The sequence below is a fragment of the Phoenix dactylifera genome, chromosome 12 (genome assembly GCF_051530095.1).
Source record: "Phoenix dactylifera cultivar Ajwa chromosome 12, Ajwa_hap1_PhDact_Kaust_v1.1, whole genome shotgun sequence".
Classification (NCBI taxonomy): domain Eukaryota; kingdom Viridiplantae; phylum Streptophyta; class Magnoliopsida; order Arecales; family Arecaceae; genus Phoenix; species Phoenix dactylifera.
In genome coordinates, this window is record NC_143201.1 from 4,229,520 (window position 1) to 4,256,397 (window position 26,878).

At 39.3% G+C, this 26,878-nt stretch overlaps 1 protein-coding gene, 1 non-coding gene and 1 pseudogene across 7 annotated transcripts; 2 read left to right on the top strand and 1 right to left on the bottom strand.

The window, feature by feature from the left end:
- Positions 1 to 5,570: 5,570 nt before the first annotated feature.
- On the top strand, positions 5,571 to 7,409 carry LOC103716935 (pentatricopeptide repeat-containing protein At4g32430, mitochondrial-like; annotated as a pseudogene).
- Positions 7,410 to 12,391: 4,982 nt separating this feature from the next.
- On the bottom strand, positions 12,392 to 14,640 carry LOC108511028 (uncharacterized). Of its 6 annotated transcripts, none has more exons than XM_039115862.3 (2): positions 14,076 to 14,640; positions 12,392 to 14,007 (listed from the first exon to the last, which is right to left on the bottom strand). In XM_039115862.3, the coding sequence occupies exon 2, from the start codon at positions 13,937 to 13,939 to the stop codon at positions 12,602 to 12,604; it is 1,338 nt and encodes a 445-aa protein (XP_038971790.2). In that variant the 5' UTR covers positions 13,940 to 14,007; positions 14,076 to 14,640; the 3' UTR covers positions 12,392 to 12,601. The 6 variants fall into 6 exon arrangements, with proteins under 6 accessions (XP_038971790.2, XP_038971795.2, XP_038971794.2 ...); XM_039115867.3 differs by having other exon boundaries at positions 12,392 to 13,980; positions 14,080 to 14,529; XM_039115866.3 differs by having other exon boundaries at positions 12,392 to 13,987; positions 14,080 to 14,529.
- Positions 14,641 to 21,791: 7,151 nt separating this feature from the next.
- On the top strand, positions 21,792 to 21,951 carry LOC113463375 (U1 spliceosomal RNA). Its single transcript, XR_003387510.4, has one exon. It is a non-coding gene; the product is annotated as a U1 spliceosomal RNA (small nuclear RNA).
- The last annotated feature ends 4,927 nt before the right edge of the window (positions 21,952 to 26,878 follow it).

Below are 26,878 nucleotides of genomic sequence, written 5' to 3' on the forward strand. Positions count from 1 at the left end.
GGAGATACGAAACAACTAGAAAGTTGCAATTTTTTAGCAAAAATTACATGCTCACATTGTCAAACAACTTCTGTAATACTCAAGAATGAATAATGATGTCATGAGCTGCTCCAACTAAACATGGAATATTGTGCTCTCAATAAAGAAGTATTCTAAATGATTATCATTGTTAGCACAGTAGTGCACTAGCATGGAGTGTGAAGTTATTTTCTGCACTTGGAGAGCTAAATGAGTTGCTTTCAAGTGTTTTCATAAGAAATGAAATGAGTGAATAAAAAAAGGTAAACAAAATAAAGAATAGGTTAAAAGGTAAGCTAGCTCACCACCACGTATTTGTATCTGGGGTTGATAGGTTTCTGAGATTCATTTTATTCGATATTCTTGCATGATCCATCCTGTTCTGTTTCCTTCCGGTCGTTTGCCCTCATAATATGCAAGAGATTTCTTGTAACCTATCTTCTTCCCCTTTCTGTTTCGGATGCTTTGATCCGACCCAGTGGCCTTCCAGAACCCCATTCCTGCAGAGCGATTTGGTCTCCCTCCATTGGGATATTTACGGATTATTGGAGTAAAAACATACCAAGTGCCCTCCACGCTTGCCTTGTACTTCTCTATCAAAATCATCACATTCCTCCTCAAACTAATCAGTCAATCCTCATACTAATCAGTGAAGATAAAGCACAAAGGTATAATGACCAAACTCAAATGTTCTCCCAAAATTAATTAACATTAACCGTTCATGCTCCATGATGCGTCTTTAGTATAGTACTGTGCAGACATTGTACACTAAATGCACACGTAATAAAAAAGTTGCATAAGATTTGTTCAAGTGTTATTCTATAATTCTTTTTCCAGTATCCCATTCAGCACTTCAGACAATAGACTTGGTTAGCATTTGTTACGAACATCTATTAAGTTTTTACTGTCATTACATTATCTGCAAAGGAGTGTGCTAGAGAAACCTGTCATTCTATATCTACTCTATCTTTAGTAACCAATATCATCTTCTATATCTACTCATTTATTTCTTACGAACAGATCGATTAAGTTCTTATACTGTCATTACATTATCTGCAAAGGAATGTGCTAGAGAAACCTGCCATTCTATATCTACTCTATCTTTAGTAACCAATATCATCTTCTATATCTACTCATTTTTTTGTAACGGAGGATCATCATAGATCCACATTACAAAGCTATATAACCATGCCATCTATGGATTTTCTCTCCTTTTTTTTCTGTTTAGCAGACCGCAAGAACGGAAGAGAAAGAAGAAGATGTTACCTGCAAGTTGCAGAAGATGGTACAGATATAAATCATCTTCAATGAAAAAATCGCACGGAAGCTTTTGATGACAGACCTTACGGCTGAGATGGTACACTATTAGCTCCTCATCCGTGGGTGTAAACCTGATCCAGGAGGGAATGGAGTAGGCCAAAAGCGAGAATGGGACGGCACTTCTGCTTCCAAATCCATCTTCATTCGTTCCATAGATGTCTGATCTCCTGCTTTGGAGGAAGACTCTCCATGAAAGGTAGTGCATACGAGAGCAACAATCTCGGAAGATATTTGGAGTGGGGTAGGATTGCTTTGGTTGTTAGTTGTGATGGCTTTCAGTAGTGGATGGATTCTATCTCGTAGAGTGCTGCTGCACATCTCCTAGGATTTTTTTTTTTTTTTTAAATCTTTTGATACACGCAAATGTGCTGTTGATGTTTCACAAATAAGTGGCGTATCATAAACATGGTATTTTCTCAACATATATCTATCTGACTTATATCCATATTTTGAATTTCCAATTTTGTTTCCATATCTATCTAAAATAATTATAGATATCCAACTAATATTCTATTCGATCCGTATCGGTCAAAAAAAAACAGATATAAATATAAATATACTAATATATATCCATATCCGATCATTTTTAACCTTAAATAAAATCATTATATATGCAAATGGGCTGGCCCAGGGCTGAGAAATTGCAACATTTTAAATAGGCCAGCCCAAATAACAAATTTGGCTCTCTTAATGCAATATCTCCTATTGGTTATTTTAAGCAGCAGTGAGCAAGCATTTTAGTGTATTAGGGGAAAGATGTAAGATCTTAAACATAAATAAGTGTTGCAAACCATATTGGGATGTGATGGTGTCCAATTATAATATCCGGTGATTCCTTCGATATACATGGAAGCATCAGTTGGAATGCATGTTGGAAGTTCTGAGGTATGGTTATAGAGTTGTAATCTCTTGCCACATCTATTAACACGAAGCTGCAATGAGTCAAAAAATGTCAATTCGGAAATTCCAAAGGTCTGAACCATGGGCCTATTGGAACTCTACGATTCATTTGATCTAGGCCCAACTCGCTGACAAATTATGTAATTTGGCACCCAACAAACAAGGGACTCGCAATGTCAAGAGGTATCAGCTCAGACTTGCAACTTGTTTGTTGTTAGGTTTTGATGCGTGGGTACAAAAATGATATTAGAAATATTTTGCCTAAAAATTGATATATCATTATTTTATAGAAGTATTATAGAGGAATAATCTACTAAAATAAAATCAGAAGATTTGAAAAAAATTGCCCAGACCGAGGCGTGTAATATACACTGCCCTAAGAACATGATTTATCCCTTATGTGTAGGTTTGCTGGAGACAAACTCCTTCAAATGTCCAGAAAAAAAAAAGAAAAGATAAAAAGTGGAAAGTTGAAGAGTGAAATAACTCTCTGTCTGTAGAATAAACTCTCGGGAGACAGAGTACTAATGAGAGAGAGATTGGATTGAATTTTGATTAATTTCTAGGAGTCTATTTACAAACTCTATCTGAAAATCGAAGAGGCGATAAGAGTCACAAAGAGGCATCTTACAAAAAAATATTTTAAAATATTTAAAATAACTAAAGTTTAAGAAATAAGAAAATTTTAGTTTTTTTTAATTAGAACTCCAACAAATTAATGATATAAAAGTGGTTTCAAAATGCAGGTTTCTGATAAACAATTTATTTAATGATTCATGTTGTTAGTCTTCTTCTCATGTCACTTCATACTCCTAATATAAGATCTAATCATGGACTATGTTCAGATTATGTTGTTCGGCAATATCTCAAGTTTAGAAATTATAAAATATGATTTGTTCAGTCATGTTTCCAACGTAGTGTTTATTCTTTTGACTTATTTGGTTTGCTAAAAAAAAATCATCGAAATATATTTTTTAAGAATCTAATTTTTAGAAATATAATATTTACGAAAATAATTTTGATATGTTCTATGGAGAAGCGGCCAGTCCGAAGCGGCCTATGTTTGATTTGGCACGAGAGGAAGGGCATGGCGCCAACTCCAAATGGCACTCTCTTGGCAAATTTTCAACTACTTGCGGTGGTGCTGCGAAAGACCTTACGTACCTCTCAACCGTGGGGTAACCTCTGTTCCGGGAAAACTTTGGAGTCATAGAAATCTACTGATTTCTCTATAACCCCCTTGTGGATGGATAATGATCAAGGAATGGTTCCGCCTTTGAGTTTTACTACTCACCTCTTTCGCCATAATTAGTTTTTTTACACAAGGATCTTTTCATCAATGAAGCTCGGGAAGTGTCTCATTTCCCTTATTTTCCCTCAAAAAAAATTACTAGAAAAGTTGGAGAAAAAAAAAAAGAAAGAAAAAAATATAATAGCAAAATTTTGCAAGGATATTGTAACAACCCAGGATCTCACCCAAAATGGCTAGCCGCAAGTTATTATTTGGGTTCCTCCTGATGTCCTCGTCAGGGTAAGGGTTTAAATCCATTCAAATCTAATCACAAGCACCATGATCGGCCTATGGTCAGCTTCAATGGATCCGTGCTGCAGTGTTCCCTAATTCACATAGGTTATAGGCCGGGTCTGCTCTGATACCTTTTGTAACAACATAGGATCTCACCTAAAATGGCTAGACGGAAGTTATTATTTGGGTTCCTTGATCCTGTATAAGTACTCAAGATCTATCCAGCGAATAACCGATGTGAGACTAAACACACGCCCGCACGAGTTCTCACAGATATCATGCTATTTATTTATATTTGTGTATATACTATTAAAAGAAAAATTGCACCCATCTCTATATGTATCTAGCAGATTATTTTTCTCTTATGGATCTCCTTAGGACAAAATCATGGAATTAAATTTCTTACTGTAATATTTTTTCTGAAAAGCTGATGCAAAAATCTATAATACATGGAAAAGTAGTTTCTAGATATTTGGTGTTAACAAAAAAAATGACATATTCCAAAATAGCTTATATTTGATTGAAAATATCTACTATTGTGAGAAAATTATGTAAAATATTCATTATACTCTTAATAAAGAAAAAAATCTTATCGCATTCTATTTAAAAGCTTAAAGATATTTTTGGAGAAAAAATTCTCCAATTTCATCCATAGACGACATTAAACTTTTTCATATAATTTTTTATAAAATATAAAATCTTATTCCCATAAAAACATATTTTTTATTTTTAAAAATTTAATGATATATATTTCATAGGCCATTCCCACCCGTGGACCCCCCAGTCTGTAGGGGGTAGGGCGGCACTCTCGTCCTTCACCGCCACCAACAAAGGAGGGATTTTTGATGCAATTCTCTGGTATTAAAATGCAAACGCCTTTGATGGATGACCAAGACAACAAATATCTACATCTTTTCATACTTGTATCTGCCTCTCTTTATTTAATTAGTATTTTATGAAGGAAAAAGAAGTGCAAAAAGCAAGAGTAAAAATACTTTTGTTAGTTTACATTAGTTGTATTTTAGCATATATAATTTATCAGGTTTACTTAAAAAATATATATTTGATGAATATTTGTGATGGCATTTTGAAGCATATTTGATGAACATAGTTTTTATCTTATACCCCTTTTTTTTTCTTTTTTTCTTTTTTTCTAAACTAATATAAAATGGATAAAGAGAGGGTTTTTTTTTTCTTTGTTTGTTTCCGCAATAGATGAGGTATATTTATTATCCAAGACACGGTGTAGATCCAAAAGGGGAGGAAGGCACACCGTCTAAAAAGTTGATTTGGGAGGTGCCATTGGTGACAGTATGCAGAAACGAAGACCGAAAATTTGAGGATGAAGAGGCGCATCTGCCACTTCTAATGATGTGCATTATAATTTATAATTGGAGTTTTTATAAAATTACGCTAAAAATTTTGTAGAAATCGAACTATTAGCCCATTTAGCTTACCTTTTCTGAAAATCTGCCCAAGCTTAGCTCAGATCTTAGCTTTTACACGGTAAGAAAAAAAAAAAACTATGAAACCTTTTTTTTCTTCCCACAGGATTTGAGTTAGAGTTCAGATGAGACATGGCATACTAAGTAGATGGTTCATTCCATGAATCCTACAAAATTTTCAACCTAATTCTATAGAAACAATAGGGTCTAATTGGATGATTCGGCTGAAAATTATATAAGATTTATGAGTTGGACCAAAACAACTAACAAAATCATAAAATTACAAGCTGGGCTAGGTCTTTTTTTTTTTTTTTCTCCTATAAGATTCAAGCTGGCCTATTTAAAAGTCACTTCTGAATATTTATAAATATAGACCTATCTCAATCTGTAATATTATGATTTTATTGGTTGTACTGACCTAATCGATCAATCTAAAGCCACTTCTAAATATTTATAAATATAGATTTATCTCAATCTGTAATATTATGATTTTGCTCCTCCAAAGCCTGCTCGCTTCTTCAGAATTAACTGCATCGAACACTTGTTTGCTCAATCCATGCCTCAAATTTGGATTCACCGAAATTGCCCATAAGTTGTTCTGTGGAATTCCTGACAGAGATGTTGTCGTCTTCACTTGTATGCTAATGGGCTACGCTGAGGCCGGAGAGCATGCAGAAGCTCTGAGAATTTTCAAAGAAATGGTAGAGAATGATCAATTAGTGATGAACGAGCATGTCTATTCTTGTGCTCTGCGTGCCTGTGCCAGAACTCTTTTCCTATTCGACCGTCGGCGGATACAGGCCCAAGTTATCAAATCAAAAATGGCATCCAATGCGTTTGTGGGCACCAGTTTGGTTGACGTGTATGAAAAATCTGGTGATAAGCAGAGCGCGAAGAAAGCATTTTTGGAGATTTCTGAGCCCAGTGCGGTGTCATGGAATGTTTTGATCGCTGGGGGTTTGAGTGGAGAAGAAGTTCTGCGGTTATTTGGTCGGATGAGGTTGCCGGGCATAAGCCCAGACCACATGACCTTTGCATGTGTTCTTCGAGCTTGTAAAGATATTCTTACCATGCGCATGGTTCAGCGGCTGCATGGTCTAACTGTGAAGATGATGGAGGTAGAATTAGATGTTTTGTATGCGAAAGTCTTTTTGAAGTGTACATGGATCTTGGTTGCTTTAATGAAGCTCCATGAGGCTGTGGGTTTGTTTCTTGAGGCTTTGGAAATGGAAATAGAGTTGAGTGAGGTGACCATGACTTCACTTTTGATGACAGAAGGACTGGATCAGTGGAAGCAGTTTCATGCTTTAGTTATTAAGTTTGGATATTGTGATAATATTGTTAGTGTATCCATGATTGGCTCTTTGATTAGAATGTACTCTGAGCACCACTGTTTGGATGATGCACTTCGTCTTTTTGAGCAGATTGATCACCCGGACCTGGTTTTGTGGACTTCAGCATTCTCAGGTTTTTCTTGGAGTGGCAAGAGCCAAGATGGTATAAACCTGTATGTGAGAATGGTTGCTGAGGGATCAGTGGAACCTCCAAACCACTACACATATGCCACAATCCTAAGGAAGACAGACCCATGCCCAAATTATCAAATCAGATACTTTTGTTGCAAATGGTTTATTATACACGTATGCCAAGTGCAGATACTTGGAAGAAGCAAGTAGGCTGTTTAATGAGATGCCAGAGCGAGATTTGGCCTCTTGGAATGCCATGATTAGTAGCCTAGCTCAGCATGGTTTTGCTGACCAAGCCATTGGAACATTCCAAGAATTGTTGAAACAGACTGACATAAAGCCCAACAATATAACCTCTGTAGGTGTTCTCTCCACATGCAGTCGCCATGGAATGGTGGAGAAGGGATATCAATGTTTCAAGTCCATTCAAGAACCAGCTGTTGATCATTATTCTTGTGTGGTTGATATGTTTGGCAGGACAGGAAGGCTGAAAGAAGCAATGGATGTTGTAGAGGAGATGTCTTTCAAAGCCAATGAGAACATTTGGTCATCACTACTCTCAGATAGCAGAATTCACGGGAATATTGAGTAGATGAGCTATCGCAAACAATTTTAACAGATAATTGCATCCAATATGCATCCATGTTGTGGACAGTGGTGTTGGTGGCTGTCACTGATATGGATGGTGGATGCATTAGAATCTTTGGCATGGGACGTAGCAAATAGTTTCAAGATTTGGCTGCATGTCGGAAGTTTGTAAGTTTACAAGACAAGCAATGAAGATTGCCTTGGAACTTTGTAGACTCTTGCTGTATATGCCTCTTCATTTAAGCAAATGACATCGGCAAAATATCAACAAAAACATTATTGACCATGCGCATGATGATTTGAATGCAAGAACAAGAAGAAACTTGAAACTCATTACATCGGCCTTCTTTTATGTTTTCCAGAGTTCCTTTTTCTTCATTTCAACTATTTCATGTATGACATGATTCAAAGGATCTTAGAGATGCAGAGTACCCGGTCCAAGGATGGAAGACAATTTTCTGTATGCAAAGCCACAAAATAAATGAATGTTACAGTCAAGTTGGCATATTATCAGTTGCTTTGGGAGGATGCTATGTGAAGTGCATAGTAGTGAGCCATTTCTGAGGCACCACCTTGTAGCCAAGAGTTTGATTTGTTCCTATGGAAGTTGCAGAAAACATATCATCAGCTGCAAATTTTTGGCACCTTGTAGCTAGGAGTGGAACAAAGGATGAAGAATGATGTCTATAGGGATGTCAATGTTATCATTATTGGGCCCATATTGTACTGTATACAGCAAATCCCAACAAATCAAGTTGATACTGAAATGTTTTTCGAGTTGGATAGCTAACCAAGAAAACATTATATTGGCAACAATTGTAACATTTTCCTGATGGAATGACTTGAAAGGAAGAAATGAGGAGGAGGGCAGATAACCGAGGTATTGCCTGAAGGATAGTGCATCAAACAGGGGATTACTTGGCAACTCTTAATTAGAAAACTAACTGCTGCCAAGCTAGAGAGAGAGTGATGAGTTGGTCTTCATTGGCTGGGGATTTTGCTTAGGTAAACACTGATCTTGCTGATTAGATCCAGAAAGGTTGCAAAGAATCAGTTCATTTGCAAGGACAAGCAGGGTGGAGATTAAGCAATCTATGATAGAGGATATTGTAGTGTAGAGCTGATGCCAATTTGGAATTCATTGTGGTGACCAGACAAAATAGCTTTCAGAAAGCATGGCTGGAATCAGAAGCCAAAATTGCGGTGGAGTTCCTAAATGCTCACTAATGGCCAAGAGGACTGTTCCTAATTTTGGAGAGCGATGTTTTTGTGCTCTTGCAAGTGTTTATTTCCAAGAAAAAGATTGGATTGTTCTCTCAGAAGTTAACTTGCCTCCCTCTGCTTGGTTTAAATGCAGAGTATTGTGTACAATTGAAGGGAATCTCCATAGTTCAGCCATCAGCGGGAAGAATTCCATCCTTTCCAATGAAGCAGTCATGTATGTTTACCTTTCTACTCTTACAATAGATTTATGAAAGCACATGAAATTATTGTTGTTACTTCTTTCATAAAAAACTCCATCTTAGAATCTGTTTTAGCTATGTCAAAGTATACAACCTTATGTTATCTACTCTTAATAGAACCGCATATTACTTCTTGTGCCTTTGTGATGTTGAGAAGTAACGACAGCATAAATATTATTAGTTATTGCTTTCAATTATTACTACCTAAAGGAGAACACAAAATTGAAATCTTCATCCAGATATATGCACATAGAAATAAGAAAATAGATCTCATGTCTATCTATCCCTTTATATTTTTTTAATATTCTGGTCTAAATGTAGGGGAACAACCAGCTCGAATGTACCACCAAATCTTTAATATTCTCAAATTTCCTCTTGGTACCTTTCTTCTTTTATTAATTATGAGTTGACCTCAGATCACTCCTCAGATGTATAATTTACTAGATTTCGACCTTTTTGTTTTTCTGGCCAAAAAACTTATCAACACCATTTTCTCCCTGTGGTGCTAAAACTAGGCCTAACGATTTCCTCCTTGTACTTCATACCACATTCACTTCAACGTCCGTTCCTTTGGGACTCTCCTTTGGAAGTCATATCTGTACTCCTCTAAAAATAAACATGAGAAAAAATTAGGAGTTGTTCTTTATAGGCCTTAAGAATCCCTGTAACAACTAGATTCCTCTGTTTTTCTGTTTCTTACAACAACAAGCAACTACAGGAAAAAGCAGAAAAAAAAAAAACAGAGAGAAACCTTTTGGTCCCTCTGTGCTGGAAAAAGGCTCAGCTACAGCTTCGGACTCGAATTAATGCCCTGGACAAGGTGCAAAATAACATGCTATCCCGTTATGAATATTATTACCATTATAATGGTTATAGTGGCTGGTATTTATCTGGAAAAACAATGTTTAATATTTTAATGTTAATATAATTACCAAAACAATGATTTTTGTAATGATGTTATAGCAGAAAATAACGGGAAATAACGAAAAGTAATTTTTTTTTCTTTTTACCTAGATAAAAGAAATTTTTTTTGACCCTACAATTATTTTTGAAAGGAATTTTGAGATAAAAGATTTAGATTTTGAAAATAATATTATTTTATTTAAAAAAGGTACAAGTGAAAATAATAGCCATTGTTTTATTCAAGTTATTTATCCCAAATGGGAGGTAGTTGAAACTGTTATAGTGGCCATTATAACGGTTATTATAATGTCATTTAAATCCATTGCCTTAGATGCTTGACTTCTGCATTTGTCCAAAAATTATGATGAAACAAATGGCATAAAGTCCAAGACAAATGGTCCTATTACTGCTATTTGCTGGCTGGCTAATACTCTTCATTTAGAATTTTAGATCCTCTTTTGCTCTTTTTTCCAGGACATCAAATGTAGCTTTTTGATTTTAACACCATAGCTTCTTGAGTGATGTTTTTCAATCGATACTACATTGAAGCTTGACTACCTTTGTGATGATGTTGAAACTCAAGATAGTTTTTAACTTTCGGCAAAATACCATCCCAAAGTAACCATTGAGTGGATAAAAATTTTTGATGACGTTTTATATGAGAGAATACAGATTTCTGCAGGTTTTCTTAACTTCACAATAGTCTCCAAACCTTACTTAAGTTTACCACTTTGTGTCATCATGCAAGCAATTGTTGATAAAATTTGTACAGTTTACCTAGGACTAGTTACATTGGACAACCATTTCCTAGTACTAGAGCTCCTAAAAATAACCAAATAATGACTTGCAAAATCACCATAGAAGTGTGTACAGAAGTCATCGACAGCCCTTCAATGGCATCCACAATTTTCATTACCTCTCTCCTCCTCTCATGTATGTAGTTGTCCTCCCTTAAGTGAACTGATTAAGTAGGAAGGAAAGCCTTTGATTTCCCTCAGAATGCACTCTGATCTGACCCTATTCTTGATACATCTTTAGCAGTGCTCTTATCCCCCAGTTAGAAGAGAATAACAGAATTACATAAAACCATCTCCTCCCTCTTTCTTTGCTTCACAATAATCCAAATTAACTAAACTTCCCTTCTGCTAATCTGGCACATTATCTAAACAAAGTCAAGAACACCCCCCCCTCTCCCCTCCCGAACGCACGCACGCAAAAGGAGAAAAGAAAAGAAAGATAGATGTGTCATTCCATCTTCTGGAAAATGCTTAAACGCACCCTACCTTAAGGATCCCTCTTCATAGAGAGGCAAATAGTCATAAGCTGGCTGATAAATCCCAATCTCAATTTACCCTTGTGAAACTAGCACAAATTAAGCCCCTATAAGGATCAAAAGTTATTAGTAAGATGATCACATGTGATAGATGCTACTAATCCTCAGAGCTGATATCATAATTCGATAGAAGTTTAATACATCTGACAGTCTAAACAGAGACTTGAACTTCTTAGAGTCAAAAGCTCTGAGAGGTAAAATAACCAAATCAAATTATTTTGATTTTGAGGAGAAAAATTAAAACAAACTATTGTCAGAAAGTGTTGAAATGCACAGCTTCTAACTTGTGGCATGTTAACTCCAATATTCGTTGCTATGCAATCCAAAATTCTTCATTAGGACAAAGAGGAAGGCCACCTCACAACTTTTATTTTGGAGTGCCATGAAATGAATATATTGTTACCATTTTTTAAAAATAAAGTAAATTAGCATTTATATTTTATCTGTTCACTAACATTACTCCTACCAAATAATCATCAAATGCTTACATGGACATAAATATAGCATTTCAGCTGTTATAGAAAGCGTGCCATGACATATGAAGTAACATAAGAAAGCAAGAGTAATGAAACCTATAGAGAACCATAGTAGCGATCTAACAACCAAATAGATACATTCAACTAACATTTCTGGCACAGCTTTCTAAGCAGCTAGAAAATTACTTTTTTCTTCCTCTTATGCTTTCAGATTCGATCCCAAATCCAAAGGGGTAAGATTTACTAGCATTGTTATCACTATAATTAGAAGGGATTGGATACACCTGACAATTAGATCAAATAAGTATTCCAGTCATCAGTTATGTCAGCTACATATTATGTTCTTTGGAGCAGATTTGGAAATGCGATAGTATTTCCTTGAGTATTCGAACCTGGATAATTCCACGGGGTGGGTCTTCCTTCATTCAGATGTCGAAACATGTTCAAGTTTTGCAAAAAAAAAATGAGGATACAGATAGAATTTTCAATGTATAAAGTAATCAGTCGACATAAAGACATGATAAATTTAACCAGAGCATGTTCCAAGACCTCTAGACACAGATAAACAGGGATAAAGATATTTGTAAAGTTAATGTCACATAAAATCCATGCACAAGGTATTCTAGCTTAGTTGCTTACAAGAAACTTGCACAGTTGCTGCAGTTTGTCTCTCCTAGAAAGAACAAATTAAGGACAAGGAGTCTACATGGAATGCAAAATATTAAGTAATGAATTGGATAAAAACCCCTTCTGGTTTGACAAGAAAACAACAAGAAAAATTTTGTAAATGTGGTCCTATTTTAAGATGCAGACTGTCCAATTCTAAGACAGTGAGACAAGGGGAAGACTAGCAGCTAGCTATTCATCTTCAATCATAGAACACAATGGCACAAATGGTTATAGTTTCACAGCAGTTTATTAGTAGACAAATAAGGTCGAAGAACCTGTAAGAAGTTAACTGCATCAACAGTTGTAATGTTTGTGCTTGCATTGCAATAAAAGAGCAAATCAGAGAAGTAATATAGGAAAGAATCAAAGAGTTAACACACACAACAGACATCCATCTACACACACACACACACATCAAGTAAAACCAAGTTATTGTCAATTACTATCTCTCATGCAGCTAACACTCTTTTGAAGCAGACACAGTGTATTATCTGGTCAGAAAAAGGCTCTGCTACCATAAAACACTCTGGACTTATCTTTTTTCTTCTGGGGATCCAACTTGTCATTCTGGCTCTGGATTACATCCCCTCCATCCTCAGATCTCGGGTTGTCAAGATCCATTGGCAGTTTCATCTTCGCCAAGGACTCCGTAAATTGCTGCATGCTCTTCATGTACATGTCCACAATTTGCTGCTGCATCGCAGTCTGCTCGGCCTCGAGGTTGATGTTCCCCAAAGGGGACTTGAAAACAGACCCCATTTCCACATTGCTGTGCACTTTGTGTTCTTTTGCAACACCTTCTGCCTCCTCCTTGCTTGATGTCTTGGACTCCTTCCCCTCTCCTCTGCCACCACCGCTCTGCGAAGTGGGAGTATCTGGCGAAGCCCCGGAGCTCTGATTTGCGTCCACAGCTGAATTGTTCGAAGCCACCCGAATCTTTTTATCCAAGGAGTCAGCAGAATTCCTATCGTCGCTCAGGCTAGTCATGGTAGAATTACTGAAGATTCCTGAATTCTGAATACTGCTAGCATCAGGAGAATCAGATTCACCATTGTTCTCCTCGCTCGAATTCAGAGTCATGTCGCAGTCCTCCGCAGACTGCGGCGAAGCTCCTAGATGCAGGAATGGTGCAGCAGGCTGTGCCGTCCCGACGGGCCTCGAAGGAGCCCTGCGTGCCGCCATTTCGAAGTACTCCGAGACCATGATCTGATTCTCCTTCACAACGCTGATGTCGGGAAACTCGATTCTTCCATAATCAACAGGGTCCAGCAGGACAACCTCCGAGCTAATGGATGAATTCATTGTGTTGGACTCCACAAAGGCCTTATCAGGGGCACCTGCATGGCATGAGGAGCTGTCCAAGGCCAGGGTGAGCTGAACAGTCCCGGCGGGGGAGTGGAAGAGATCGGTGGAGGAGAGGGAGAAGTCTTGAGTCAGCTTCCCCTTCGCCGTGGCCACCAAGGAGAGCGGCACCAGGGTGAATCCCAGGAGCTGGTCCTCCAGGAAATTCTTGACCCTGCTGAGCATCCAAATCTCGCATTTGAGGACGGCATCCCGCTGGGCGATCTTGAGCTTGAGGTGCTCGTCGAACTGCGGGTTCCGGCCACCGCCGGCGACGATCCGGGTGGACAGCGCCTCGTCAGGGCTGCATGTGAGGGAGAATTTGGCGTAGACGTCCTGGTTGGCGTAGATGCAGATGTTGTGGATATCGCGAGCATGATGAACGTAGATGTCCAGGAGGCCCGAGAAGGCGCCACCGCCACCCTCGGTATCTTCCATAGCCTCCCGACCATGACCGTAACAGAATCCTGATCTCCCCTTCAAGGAATCCATCTAAAGATCTCCTCTACCTTTCCTGTCGGACGAGTTCCTTCCTAGATTCTTGGAAGAACAGCAGGAAGCTGTATGCTTTGTCAATTTAGGAAGAAAGACATTAGAATACATAACACGAAGTTGTAGAGGGACTTACCTACCTTATGGAAGAAGAGCAGCTTCACTAGTGCGTGGGTTGGTGAGATGGTGGAGTTGATATGATGCTGGTTCTCATCTCTTTCTTCTCCTTGTTGCTCTCACCTCTCAATTGTCTTTCCTCTTCTCTTAGCTGTGTCCTTCCTTTTGGAGGGGTTGAGTGGTGGTGGGAGGATGACTTTCCTTTGCAGCTGTGTTGTGGTGGTTGGTTGTGAATGCTTGACATTGTAGCGTAGAAAGAGAGAGAGAGAGAGAGAGAGGTCGGCTCCACTGGGAGGGAGGACAGAGGACCCACCATGGGCCCATCTCCCCTCGTCACCTCACCTCCCCTTTCTTTTCCTCCTCCTCCTTCTTTTTCTTTTCTTTTCTTTTTTTTTTTTTTTTTTTTTTTTTTTAACAATCTTATTCGCGTAGCAGCTCTCACTAAACCTTTTTTCTGCCAGAGGATGTTCGATACTTTTTTTCATCTATGAAAAGCTCTACTTATAAATACTTTACACCAGCACCATTAGATAGCGACTCTAAGAAAAAATCAAACAAAAAACAATCGGTCTCCTGGCGCTCGCGCATTTGGCAGGTGGATCAAAGCCTCATTTCACCGGCTACCACCTCAATGGTCGCTTCACCCCCCTCCTCCAGCACCAACTTTTGCTTTAGCTGTGTCGTACACGGGCGCACGCACGCAAACGGTGTGGAAACTGGAAAGCAGGAGAGGAAGAGAGAGATGGCTGGGTCCTGAAGGAAATGAGGACGTGGGCTCCCGCGTAGAGAAAGGACAGGGTTTGTCGGTGAAGTGAGAGGTAGAAGGATTCTGTTGAATAAATATACTGTTATTGTGATCTTTAACCAATTCCGTCAGTGTCTCACCTGCTGTCCGCATTAAACGACGGGGGTGGGGCGGCGGTTGGTTGCGCAAGGCGTCACGCACACAACGCTGGATACTAGAATCCTTGGTGAATGGTTTTAGTCTTCAATGTTTGGGCCCACCACAACCACTTGATTGAAGTGGGAAAGTTCCAGTGGGGTTTGGACCTGGAGTGCATGTCCCTAGATGATAATTAGATGCCAAATAATGTCATCCAAGAGAAATCTTTTGTTACTTGTTATTATACTCTCAAAAAGAGAGATGAAAGTGGTCTCTAAGGCTAGCCCTAAAATACTATTTAATATCAACACCCAAATTCAGTATTAAATTATGGATTGAATCCTTTCTGGCACCATTTGTTACAATTTAAAATTTCATTCAAAAATACTAGCTAGAAGATATTATTTAAATTTTTTAATTATATATACTAGGTAGAAGATAAATACATATTAGTACGTACCCTTATAATTAATTTGAGATTTACCAATTGATCCAATTTTTTTTATCCAAGGCGACGGAGGAAGCGTGAGTCATAAGTTAGCTTAATTAAGCAACCATGCAGGATGAATGGATTATAAACTAATGCGTATATGCTTGCATATTATGATTGGTACGTGCACACGCATTCGCGTGGTATTTGAAGGGCTGAGGGGTAAATTTGTATAAAATTTTGCATCTTTATCAATAGAAGGACACACCAAGAGGCGTGCGGATCACTCTTCATTAATTTATGGTATATTATGATGGCAGGACAGAACTAGTGGACTCTGATTGATTTGTTTCAAGGAGAGGTCATGAAAAGTAGAGTAGACCTTTTGTATGAGACTCCATCAAAACTTCAAGAGGGTAGATGGAATTGCCCACTTTGAGACACTTATTGTCTAAGAAGTCAAATGATTATTAGAGAAATCATTTTCTTTGATGTCATCAGCTTCCCTTAATCAAGGTTGGTTGCTAAGGTTGATGTAACCACTATACCAAAGGTTTATCTTCAAATAGGAGAGATTGATGATTATGGGTGGATATAGTGGACCACTAATATTAGAGGGGGGAAAAAACCTTGACAAAAGTTAAGGGCAAGTAGTTACATGAAAAATTGACTAAGTAATGCAGTTGGAAGAATGGAAGAATATCTACAAGATAATTAATATTTCTAATGGGCTAATATTGACAGGGGATTTCAAACTAAAAGGCCCAACTAAGTAAGATTTCGGTCTAGTAATCAGAATATTAAGTGCCTCATGTGGTATTGAACTTTTGCAATAGTTACATATTAAAATCTTAGAAAAAATAAAATATTAAATGGAGTTTATCCTAGAAGTATATCTGTTAGCACCATTGCCATGTGCATTTGAAGATTCAGAATTATGATGCAGCATGGTTTAAATTCCCCTGGGGCTTTCATTTAAAAATCAGTGTTTGAACCATTTGTTTTTTTAGTTCCAAACTAACACATCCATTTTGGTGTACCAAATTAGGCTTGAAAGCAACTAAATTAAGTCTCTGTTCTTCAGTAGCACTTGAATCATTATTGATGGCACTTTGAAGAGTGCATGAAAAACAACTCTTTTCCATACAAACAAGATGCAATTTTTTCTGCTTATATCATGATTTGGGAAAATAATCAACTGGAAAATTGTTTCAGATTTAATGGTCTTTTAGTCCCTGGTTATTGGGGTATGTCCTATTAGTTTGTTGTAATGGTTTCATGAATTTTCTGTAATGAAATAACAACATGAAATTAAAAATATAATTTTGACAGTAGTATTACAGCTTACAATTTTTTTTTTAAGAAAAGAGTATTAATGTGAAATGCAAATCATTCATACATGCACGATAAAATAGAATAAATACCCTTCTAAAAATTTAAATTTGTATAAATACCTCTTTAAAATTTAAATTTATTTTTGTGCTCTCATAAAACACTATTTTTGCACAAATTTCCCTAATATAACTATTTTTCTAACACTGTTAATAAATATACCATATTTATTTTAATTAAAAATAAAATAAAATTTTGAAATTACTTTTTTGTCCTTCATCGCGATTGCTTTATAAATGTTTCTTTTGCACATATACCCATTAAGAGTATTTTAGTTCTTTTAATTTGAAACCGTTAATTTTTTAATGGCTTTAGATGGTGCACGTACATATGCAAAAATAAGGATAAAAAAAGAGTAAAATAGCAAAATAAGCGTTTTATGAGAGTATACATGCAAATATTAATTTTGGAAGAGTATTCATACAAAATTCTATATTTAGAAGGGTATTCATGAAAAAAATCCAAAAATAATAATAATAATAAAGGTCTCATGCTGATGGCTGCTTCACCCTGATTTATTATCAACAAGCAATGGAAATAACCCACCTAGTATAATAATAGGATAATTTAGCCAAAGACAATACCCCTATATGATCCAAATATTTAGCATTGGTTCTGTAGTCTCAGGGTGAAAGCCTTGAAAGATAAGAGAACTACCCTTAACTGTTCTCTGGTTGCAGGATCAATCAAATTGCCTTAAATGTCAATTTCTGGAGGTGGCTGGAAAGAGTAGGTAAAGAGGATCTGTGTAAATTCCAATTTGACAAAGGCATAATATGTAGTATTAAAAAAAAAATGTGCAAGCATCCAGAGCCTTACCCATAAGTTAAAAAATGGCATATCAAATATATTCTGAAGAAAAAAATCGAGCCGTTACACCATGACCTAATGAACAAAGAGAGTTTTTTTTTCCTCAAAATCTGACAATTTCAGAATAGATATTTGATCACCATAAGGTGGTTTTTGAATTTAAATTTATGAAAATATTTTTAATATTTGAGACAAAGGGAGGGAAACCCACGGAGATCAAAATTTTGTGGAACCATCTGAGAACCAAAAAAACCTAAAATGTTGTGGTAGGTGGTGCGACCATAAAGCATGCCCTACTTCATTAAATTCTTGAAAACAAATTTGATGAAAAGAATAAACAAGGGAAAATAATAAACTCCTAAATTCTACCAACGGGAATCAGCTATGTGAATCCTTTTTCAGCTTTTGTGGATTTTAAGAGATATGATAGCTTGAAGTTTGTTGTTACCAGATAGCGACTCCACCGGGTGAGCTAGACGGAGGGCATCTGATCTCTACATTTAATCGACGCCTGCGCATTTCGAATCTAGGCCACTCCGGTGGAATCAAAGTTCCGTTCCCACTGTGCCACCACCTCAGTGGCCCTGTCCCTCTTATCTCTCAATGAACATAGCCCAGTATAATGTGGATCCGACTTCTTTTTGAATCCTTCATCAGCAAGGTAAAAAGTTTAATTAGCTAAAGGGTAATAATGATACAATGGAGGTTAAGACAAGTGACTGGCTCCTAAACCATCTTTTTCTCTTGACCTCATCTAAAATAATTTTACGATCTACAAGATTTGAGAAGAGGATGGAAAATCGACAAAGAAATAATGAGAATTGTCAAGGGGAAAGGACAGGGTAGAGAAACTTTTCGATTTTGGACTCACTTGGTTAAAAAAAAATGTGGTCAACAAAACAAATTAGATATGCCCCATATTTGATTTGAGTTTTTAAAAGATAAAAATAAATACGCAGCTTTTTTGTGAGAATAAAATTTTTATTTATCATAGAAAAGAAAAATCTATGTAAGATATAGAAAAAATTAATTCCCACCAGCCGAAAATAAATATAATTTTTTTAAAAAATACCCTTAAAATTTTAGATTGAATGGGATAAGGTTTTTTTTTAATTAAAAGTATCACATATATTTTAAATAATTTTTCCAGCAAAATAGATGCTCAACTAAATATAAATCACTCTGTAATATGTCACTTTTCTATTATTAATTAAACATGCAAAACCTATATTTTTAGATTTCATACACTGCATCAGCTTCTTAAAAAAAATATTTCAGTAAGAAAAAATTCTTCTCATGAACGAAACGAGTCCTTAGTAAAAGCAAAATATGACAAAAAATTTACTTTTTCCTTTATTTTTCCTCCTCCTGCAAAATAATGACGACTATCACCTATGTCAAGCATGGCTATTATTCTTCCACCAAAGTATTTTAGATTTTTCTATGGTGCAAATTGAGAAACGTACAATTGGTACAACTAACTTCGAAAAAATAATACGGAATTTCCGGTCCAAAAAAATGACTTTACAACTATTTTCAATTGAAGCTGACTAAAATGTTTTAGCAGCAAATATTATAATTGGCTTTTGCGATGACGAGGGTTATATATGTATATGGGTAACTAATTATATATATTGGGCCCATATTGGGCTGAAGTCGGTAGGCGCAACCGACTTCAATATAATTTTTTCTTAAAAAAAAAAACAAAAAGTGATCGGAATGGAAGAACCTCATTTTTCTGTCCGATTCGTCGGCCGTCGAGTAGATAAAGCCGTGGAGTCGTAACCGGTGACGATTCCACGAGGTCGTTCGAACGGCCACCGACGAACGACCAGTCTTATCCGTCGTTTCTAAGCTTTTTTTTTAATCCTCCTTCTCCATCGCGTTTGATTCATTACCGAGCCTTCCCCCTTCTTCTTCCTTCTCTCCGGTGGTTGTTGTGCTGTCGTAGCCGAGCATCGCCATCCAAATAGCCCGGGTTCCTCCCTCTCTAACATCCCCTGTCTCCCCTATTCCGAGATCTATTACCTTCTTTCTGTCAGAATCCGCCGCCATTGGTCGAATCCGCCGTTACCGCCGCTCGCCGGTCAGTCCCTTGCTCCTTCTTCGTGGTCCCTTGGTCGAGGAAACCGCCACCGAGGCAGCTAGAGGCACTGCCCCCCTTTGCCTCCATTGCCATGTTCTCTGTGCACGCGGCCGAAGCGCCAATGCACATCATGGGCCGTGGCCACCTTGCCGGAGATCCGTGTCGCCCTCATCCTCTCTCTATGTAGGGATTAAATGATCAACATCGGAACTGAGCCTTCACTGTCCTCCCTCATGTTCGGTCCATTCCTGGTGGCTGCTACTGCCGCCGACGTCCCGCCGCCACGGCATGGCTGCAAGCATCTTCTCCTTTTAGGTTTTTGGATGATTTTTCTGATGGGTGAATTTCAAGAGATTTTAGAGTGGAAATAGTAAGATACCTCTGCCCCTAATGTGTTTAACCATACACATTATATGGTCTACATTATTTAGAAATTTATTTATTTCTAATATATTTCAATTAAATATTGTATGCATGTTGTGTGAAATTGAATCGTAAAATATTGGATCAAGTATGATATGATTGACTTAGGCATGAATCATATTTTATTGCATCAATAAATGTATTGATATCGTATATATTCTTATTTTGCTGCTCTCTAGTCTGACTATGATTACACTAGTTTAGGATCTAGTCTCCTTCCGGATCTCCAGTGGGGCGATTACTGGCACATACTGGTTAACGACGTATTGTAGTTAGGAACTAGTTTTCTTTCGAGCCTAGTTAGTCGGGGTTAATCATTGATACATACTAATGAAAGCATTTTTTTCATGTGATTTTAGAAGTAGTTATCTTCTAGGCCTTCAATGGGGCAATCACCAACGTATGACTGGTAGACAGCGTGTTATAGTCAGGATCTAGTCTCTTTCAAAACTTGCCACAGGCCAATTGTGGCCATAGTCGTAAAGACTAAGAGAGTGAGAGAGAGTAGTCCACCCATGGTTGATTTGAAAAGTTATTTTGGACAAATACATTATATATCTTCAAATCTATGTTGATAGACTTGATATGTTCATTGGCATGTTTTTATATATAGAAAAATCATACAAACTGAAACCTTTTTTTTTCTTGCAGAATAACTTGTTCTTACTAGAGGTAATCGTAACTTACTTGGCTGTGAAGCTTATTATTTCTCTTCTAATATTTTTACAAATGTAGCTGAGTAGAAGGTGCTTGAGATCGACCAATGAGAAGCTTACGGTTTAGAAAACATTGACGGGTATTTTTAGGAATAATTTGATATATTTTTCACTAGTAAATATAGGCTATTCTTTTGAATAAATGCATTAATTTATTTATCCCTACCATTGTCTACTTTTGGAATCATATGTATATGAATGGAAAGGCAGGCTTTACATGTCCTGTGGGGTTTAACCCTAAGGATGTGCGGCCGTCTGTCACGTGCTCGGCTCAGGCCATCTGGTCAGAATGTGACATGCATAATAGGTTGTTCTAATCAATCATCTATTTACATCCCTGGCTTGATTAGTCAAATAATATGGCTTTTTAGACGTGATAATTGGTTTAGGTAGCAGATTGCTTAGTGGGTGCAAACTATTGCTTCAAGCTCCTTTGGTTTGTTTGTTGGTTGCCAATGCTATAGATTTTTACCCTTAATCAGAGAAAGTGCTAGCTATTTAAGTTGGTAAGCTTGCAGTTGGGACAAGAATTGTAGCTTTCGCACGAAAGAATGACTCATCTTGCTCTGCATGAATCATAGTTGGAACATGCAAGGGATGCTTGGAGATTGTGCATATAGATGAATGAAGACTTGGAGTATTTTAAGATCTATGTAGGTTGCAACCCAAAAGTGAAAAAAGATTAATTATTTATTCATTCAAAAGATACAATCCGAAACCTCATAGTTGTACCACAATTTTTAGCCGATGCTAATTCTAACGGTTATTCAACATTCAACTTCAATGCACTTATGCACGTTAGAGGGGCAATATTTCTGCGGATCCACTTGCTATTAGGAAATGATTAATAAATGCTCCCATGGAGCAATTCATGGTTACCTTCATTTCAGCAGCGCGAGAAATAAGTGTGGGACAATTAGTCCCACATCGGTTACCGTAGAAAAAGGAGGGCGCTGGGGGTTCAATATAAGGAGGCGGAACCCGTGGGGGGATCCATACTTACCTGGACGGGGTCAATGGGCGATCAATAAGGCCCATGTCCTAGGCCCGCGGCCCACATTGCACTGGGTGGGAGCGCTGGTCTACCATCTCCCCAAGTGGGAGAGTGGACGTCATAATTTGTGATTGCGGGGGTACGCGTTCGCGCGGCCCCTACCCAATTCTTACCCTAAATTATTTTGGAAGTGGGTGGTGATATATTGTTATATGCATATGAATGTAAATATTTGCATGTTTTAATGTTTGATTTATATGAAATTCATATAGAATAGGTTATTTGCATGGTACAAACTTTATTTGTTACATGGTTAAGCATGATTAAGATACATGATGGCAATATGACATGCATGGATAATCCATAGAGCAGTGCATTGGCAATTAACCATTTTGGCCACATGTGCCCTTCAATTGTGGATAAACTATGGTCATCTCCATAGTGAGATTTTTGGTAGCATACTAGATATACATCGCACCCATTTTTCGTTATTACAACTACTAAGGACTAAAAACACATAATTAAATGTTTTGAGGAAATGGAAGCATCTAACAAGGATAAGAGATAGACTAACATATATTTGCATGACAGCTATGGATAAATTTTTATGGTTAATTATTTGAGGGTGCAAGAGTGTTAAACTTTAGGGTTGGAGAATGAATTAATCAAAACATAATGTAGTACTCCATTTGAAAAAGGTATGTGGTCTAGTGAGGGAGGGAGGCGCGGCGGGCATTGGAATCCTGATGCCCTGTCTAGGGAACCACGATGGAGGGTGGCAGGGCGGCGAGGACTGACGACGGCGCACCATTGAGGCGAAGGGAGTTAGAGGAGAGGTAGGTGCTGAGATTTTATGCTACAGAGTGGCATTTCCTCGAACATCTAGCGGGCGACACCGATGACAAACCACGGAGTGACGTTGCCGGCCGGAGCGGAGGCTAATATGGGGCGGGGCAGGCATGCGACCACAGGGGGCAGGGCAGGTCCGGGGATGACGAGGTCGGCTCCGACGTGGTCAGTAGTGGCACAGGGAGCTCCTCGGCGACCGATTTGGACCACCTAGCGCATTACGGTAGACGAACCGACGGTAATCCAAAGTCATTTCCCTGATGTGCTGCAGCTGTCGACCGATAGGGTGTCGAAGGCCTGGAGCGCTTGGGAGTCAAGGGCAGTGCTCGTCCGAAGCCTGGGGAGACGCATGCTGGCGGAATGGGTGGCGCACGAATTTCGAGCGCGGGGTAAACTCGACTATGAGGTCGAGTATGTCCCGATGGCGGAGGAGGTGACAACGCTCCAGTTCCAAAACGAGGGTGTCCGCGTGGCAGCATTGGCTGGTGGGCCATGGCAGGTGGCCAGCCAGCTGTTGGCTGTGGAGAAATAGAGGCCGGACTTTCATGACTCATTTTCTGGAGAGCTTTGGTTTTCACCCTCTATGGATCAAGTGGATTCAGCGGTGTATCTAATCCCCGTCCTTTGCCATTTTGGTGAATGGATCCCCCTTGCAGTTCTTTGAGTCTTCGATCGGGTTAAGGCAGGGATGCCCCTTGTCACCGATTCTACTCATCATTTGTGTCAACTACTTGTCTAGAGTGCTCCGTCGTGCCATAGCACTGCAGGAGGTGGAGGCCTATAGTACGACACCGAATTCGACTCAAATCTCTCACCTGCTTTTTGTTGATGACTGCTTTTTGTTGGCCCAAGCGACCGGACGGTCGACTTAGGGTATTTGGAGGATTCTGAGGAAGTACTATGCGGTCTCTACTCAGCAGGTCAATCTGGCGAAGTCAGCCATTTGGCTTTAGCTGGAAGATCCACCTAGGGGTGAAGACGACTGTCACTGGCATCCTAGAGATTGGGGAGCAAGAGAGCACTCTGAGTTATTTAGGAGTCCCGATCACTAGCAAACATCTACGCAGGGCGGAGTGCGCTCATATGGAGCAGGGCATTAGGCGCAAACTAGAGAGCTGGTAGGCGAGTGTTCTATCTACGATGGGCGGAGTTATCCTGGTATGCTCAATACTGAGCTCAATCCATGTCTATTTGCTATCCTATACTATGGTGCCGCTTGCAGCGCTATGGTGTATAGAGCGATAGTTCAGGAGTTTTCATTGGGGGCGACATGGGCGGAAGTGGTGTTCATCTGCTGGCCTAGGAGATCATCTATCAACCGACCAGCAGTGGAGGATTGGGAGTTCACTCCTTGACCGAGCGACGGGAGATCCTTGCGACCAGATTAGTAGCTAGATTTCTTTTGGAGTCGGGATGTCTCTGGGGTACCTTGATGAGAGCTAAGTATGGGGATCCGCTCGACCCAGCTGTCTTCAATACTAGCCATCATAGTTATTTCATCTGGAGAGAGATCTACATCTGCGCTCCGGTGGTCTTACCGGAGATCAGATGGTAGATCGGTGATGGTCGAGCTATTGACGTCTTGGAGGCCAGTTGGCTCTCTAAGGTGTCACTTCGCGGCTGGCCTACCCTGATCGACGTTGGATGCCTGGAAGGACGTAAAGTCCGTGATTTGTTTACCCCCGGCGGGCGGGCGAGTGATGAGGACCTTGTCCGACGGGCTTTCAAGAAGTAGTTGGTCGAGCGAGTCCTATCTCTGTCGATTCCTACTGTGGAGGCTGCGGACAGGAGGGTATGAAGCATGACCAGAAGGTCAAAGGTGAAGGCCCAAGACTTAGTCTGGGTGGTTAAGAGGTCTCCAGCTCAACAGATTGAGGGAGGCTGTATCTGGAGGCTTCGCATTCACCCATGAGTCGCCTTATTCGTCTAGAAGGTGGTTTGGGGTTGCTTGTCCACTAGAGGCATGCTGGCCCGACGAGGGATGCATATTTCTTCTGAGTGTTCAAACTGTCCGGAGGTGGAGGAGTCCATTTTCTATGTCATCATCGGATGCCCAAGGACTGTGCAGATCTGGGCGTGCGTCTCGGGCCCCCACGACCCTCAGCAGTGGTCGTCGTCAACTAAGGACTTCCTGCTCTTCTTGGAGACTTCATCGAAGAGGCCAAGTCTGGAGCGACCGAGGATTAGGGCTGCCTACCTGGCTTACAACTATTGGCTAGATAGGAATGCTCGGGTCTTCAAAGACAACAGAGTGCATTTAAAGTCAGTAGCGGATATGGCTCTTCTTCATACAGCAGAGGTCACCCATGCCGCCATGACGTCATCCCTTGGGATGGCCAGAGAAATCTGGGACTCCCCTCTCGCTCCTGCAGCGTCCAAGACCGTATTGGTCTCTTAAGAGCCCCCACCTCTGGCTTTCTTAAGGTGAATTTCGACGGTAGTGTTGGCGAGAGATGGTGTATTGGAGGTGGGTTCATCATCAGAGACCACGATGCTAGACTGATAGCGGCTAGAGGCCGGCAGATCTTCGACATGTCTGTAATTGGTGCTGAGCTCAGGGTTGCATAGGAGGGAGTCACCTATGCGAGGTGGGTGCTGGGGACGGACTGCATGCTGCTCGAGGGAGACTCGGTCACGGTGATTGAGTGGATCCAGGGTTAGAGACTCGACGCTGGTTCTAGACCGCTGCTACACAATATTCGCAGGCTCTTAAACGAATGTGGACTCTCGTGAGTCATACATATCTATAGGAAGGCGAACAACGTGGCTGATTGGGTGGCCTCATTCGTGACTCACCATTCTGGAGGTTTCACTTGGGTTAACCACATATCGGTGCCTCACCCTCCGTGTTATCTTTTTTTTTTAATTTTGCTGGTTGCACCCACGCCCGGCGTGTGTGAGCTGCTGTTGTACCAAAAAAAGAAGAAGCACATAGCAAGAAAATTATGTTCAAAAACAATTATCTCACAACACCATCTTGATCTTGGTAAAAGGGTTGCAATTACTTTCACTTGTATGAGGGCCGACCTCGATAATTTTAATAATATGACACCCTTATGATTATTCTCTTAAAAGGAAAATGAAATGAAAAAATCATGAAGGAGAAATCTTAGATGGTATAGCGTTAATTTTTTAGTGTATGATCGGCGCCTATGTAAGAATACGTCGACATGGTATGTATCAATGGGGTCTTGGACTTGGCAGGACATGATAGAAAACAAGTCATCGAGCCTATCTATCACCATATCCATGCATAACCACATGCAAATCATTTTTCACAGCAAACATCCAATAAGATACTTGAACTCAGAGCCTCGTGCTACAATAAAGCTCTACATTGACCAGAATATATATCGATGCGCTAAGGTCGACTATTCCGAGCTACTTGCAACTAGCGATCTAGATAAACCTTTACACACACACACACACACACACAGCCACTGCTGTGGTCCTCTTTAAAAACTTTTGATTATATAAAGAACCAAATGCATCATTTTTACCTCATTAGTTATTATAATATCAGAGCTCAAAGAAAAAACCTCTATTGCCACGTGTCATGCATGCTTGGCACTTCACAGCACAATATTCCCACGGCTCCAAACCCATGAACTGAACCAATCCTCTCGTGCCATAAATTATGGAGCCTTGCTGGATATATACCATGGTTGGTCTAACATATCCAAAGCACAGTGCAAGGAACAATAAATTTAGCCTAAACCAATAACATGAACTCAATCCTGAGAATGGAAGGCCTCCAAGTCTGTTACTTTTAGACCAACCACCATTGAGCTTATGAAGGGGAAGCTTGGAATGAGGTTTTGGCATCATTTCATATATCCACCTTGCGCCGCCAACCAGTCGCAAAAGCATGCATTGAGGACCCATTTTATTAGCATAGCTCAAGATTTTTATGTGATCTATATATGTCTCTTAAAAGAAGGGGACACCATTTGTACATTGTGTATCCTTCGGGTGATTGAGTCATGATTGATCACTTGAATGTCTCTGCTAGCGAGGAATTGAATTTTTTCTTTTAGGCCATGGGCCTCCAACTATTGCAAACCTCCCTCTGCAAAGATAAACTAGGAATTTGTTGCAGTATATCTTTACTTGTGAGTTTTGAATCATCATGTCCAACCTAAGAAGTAAAATAGTATTCATTCTAGTTGAGATTCATTTATTAATGCATGGAAATCTCTCATACAATGCTTATTGTAATATGATGAATGAATTTGCAAC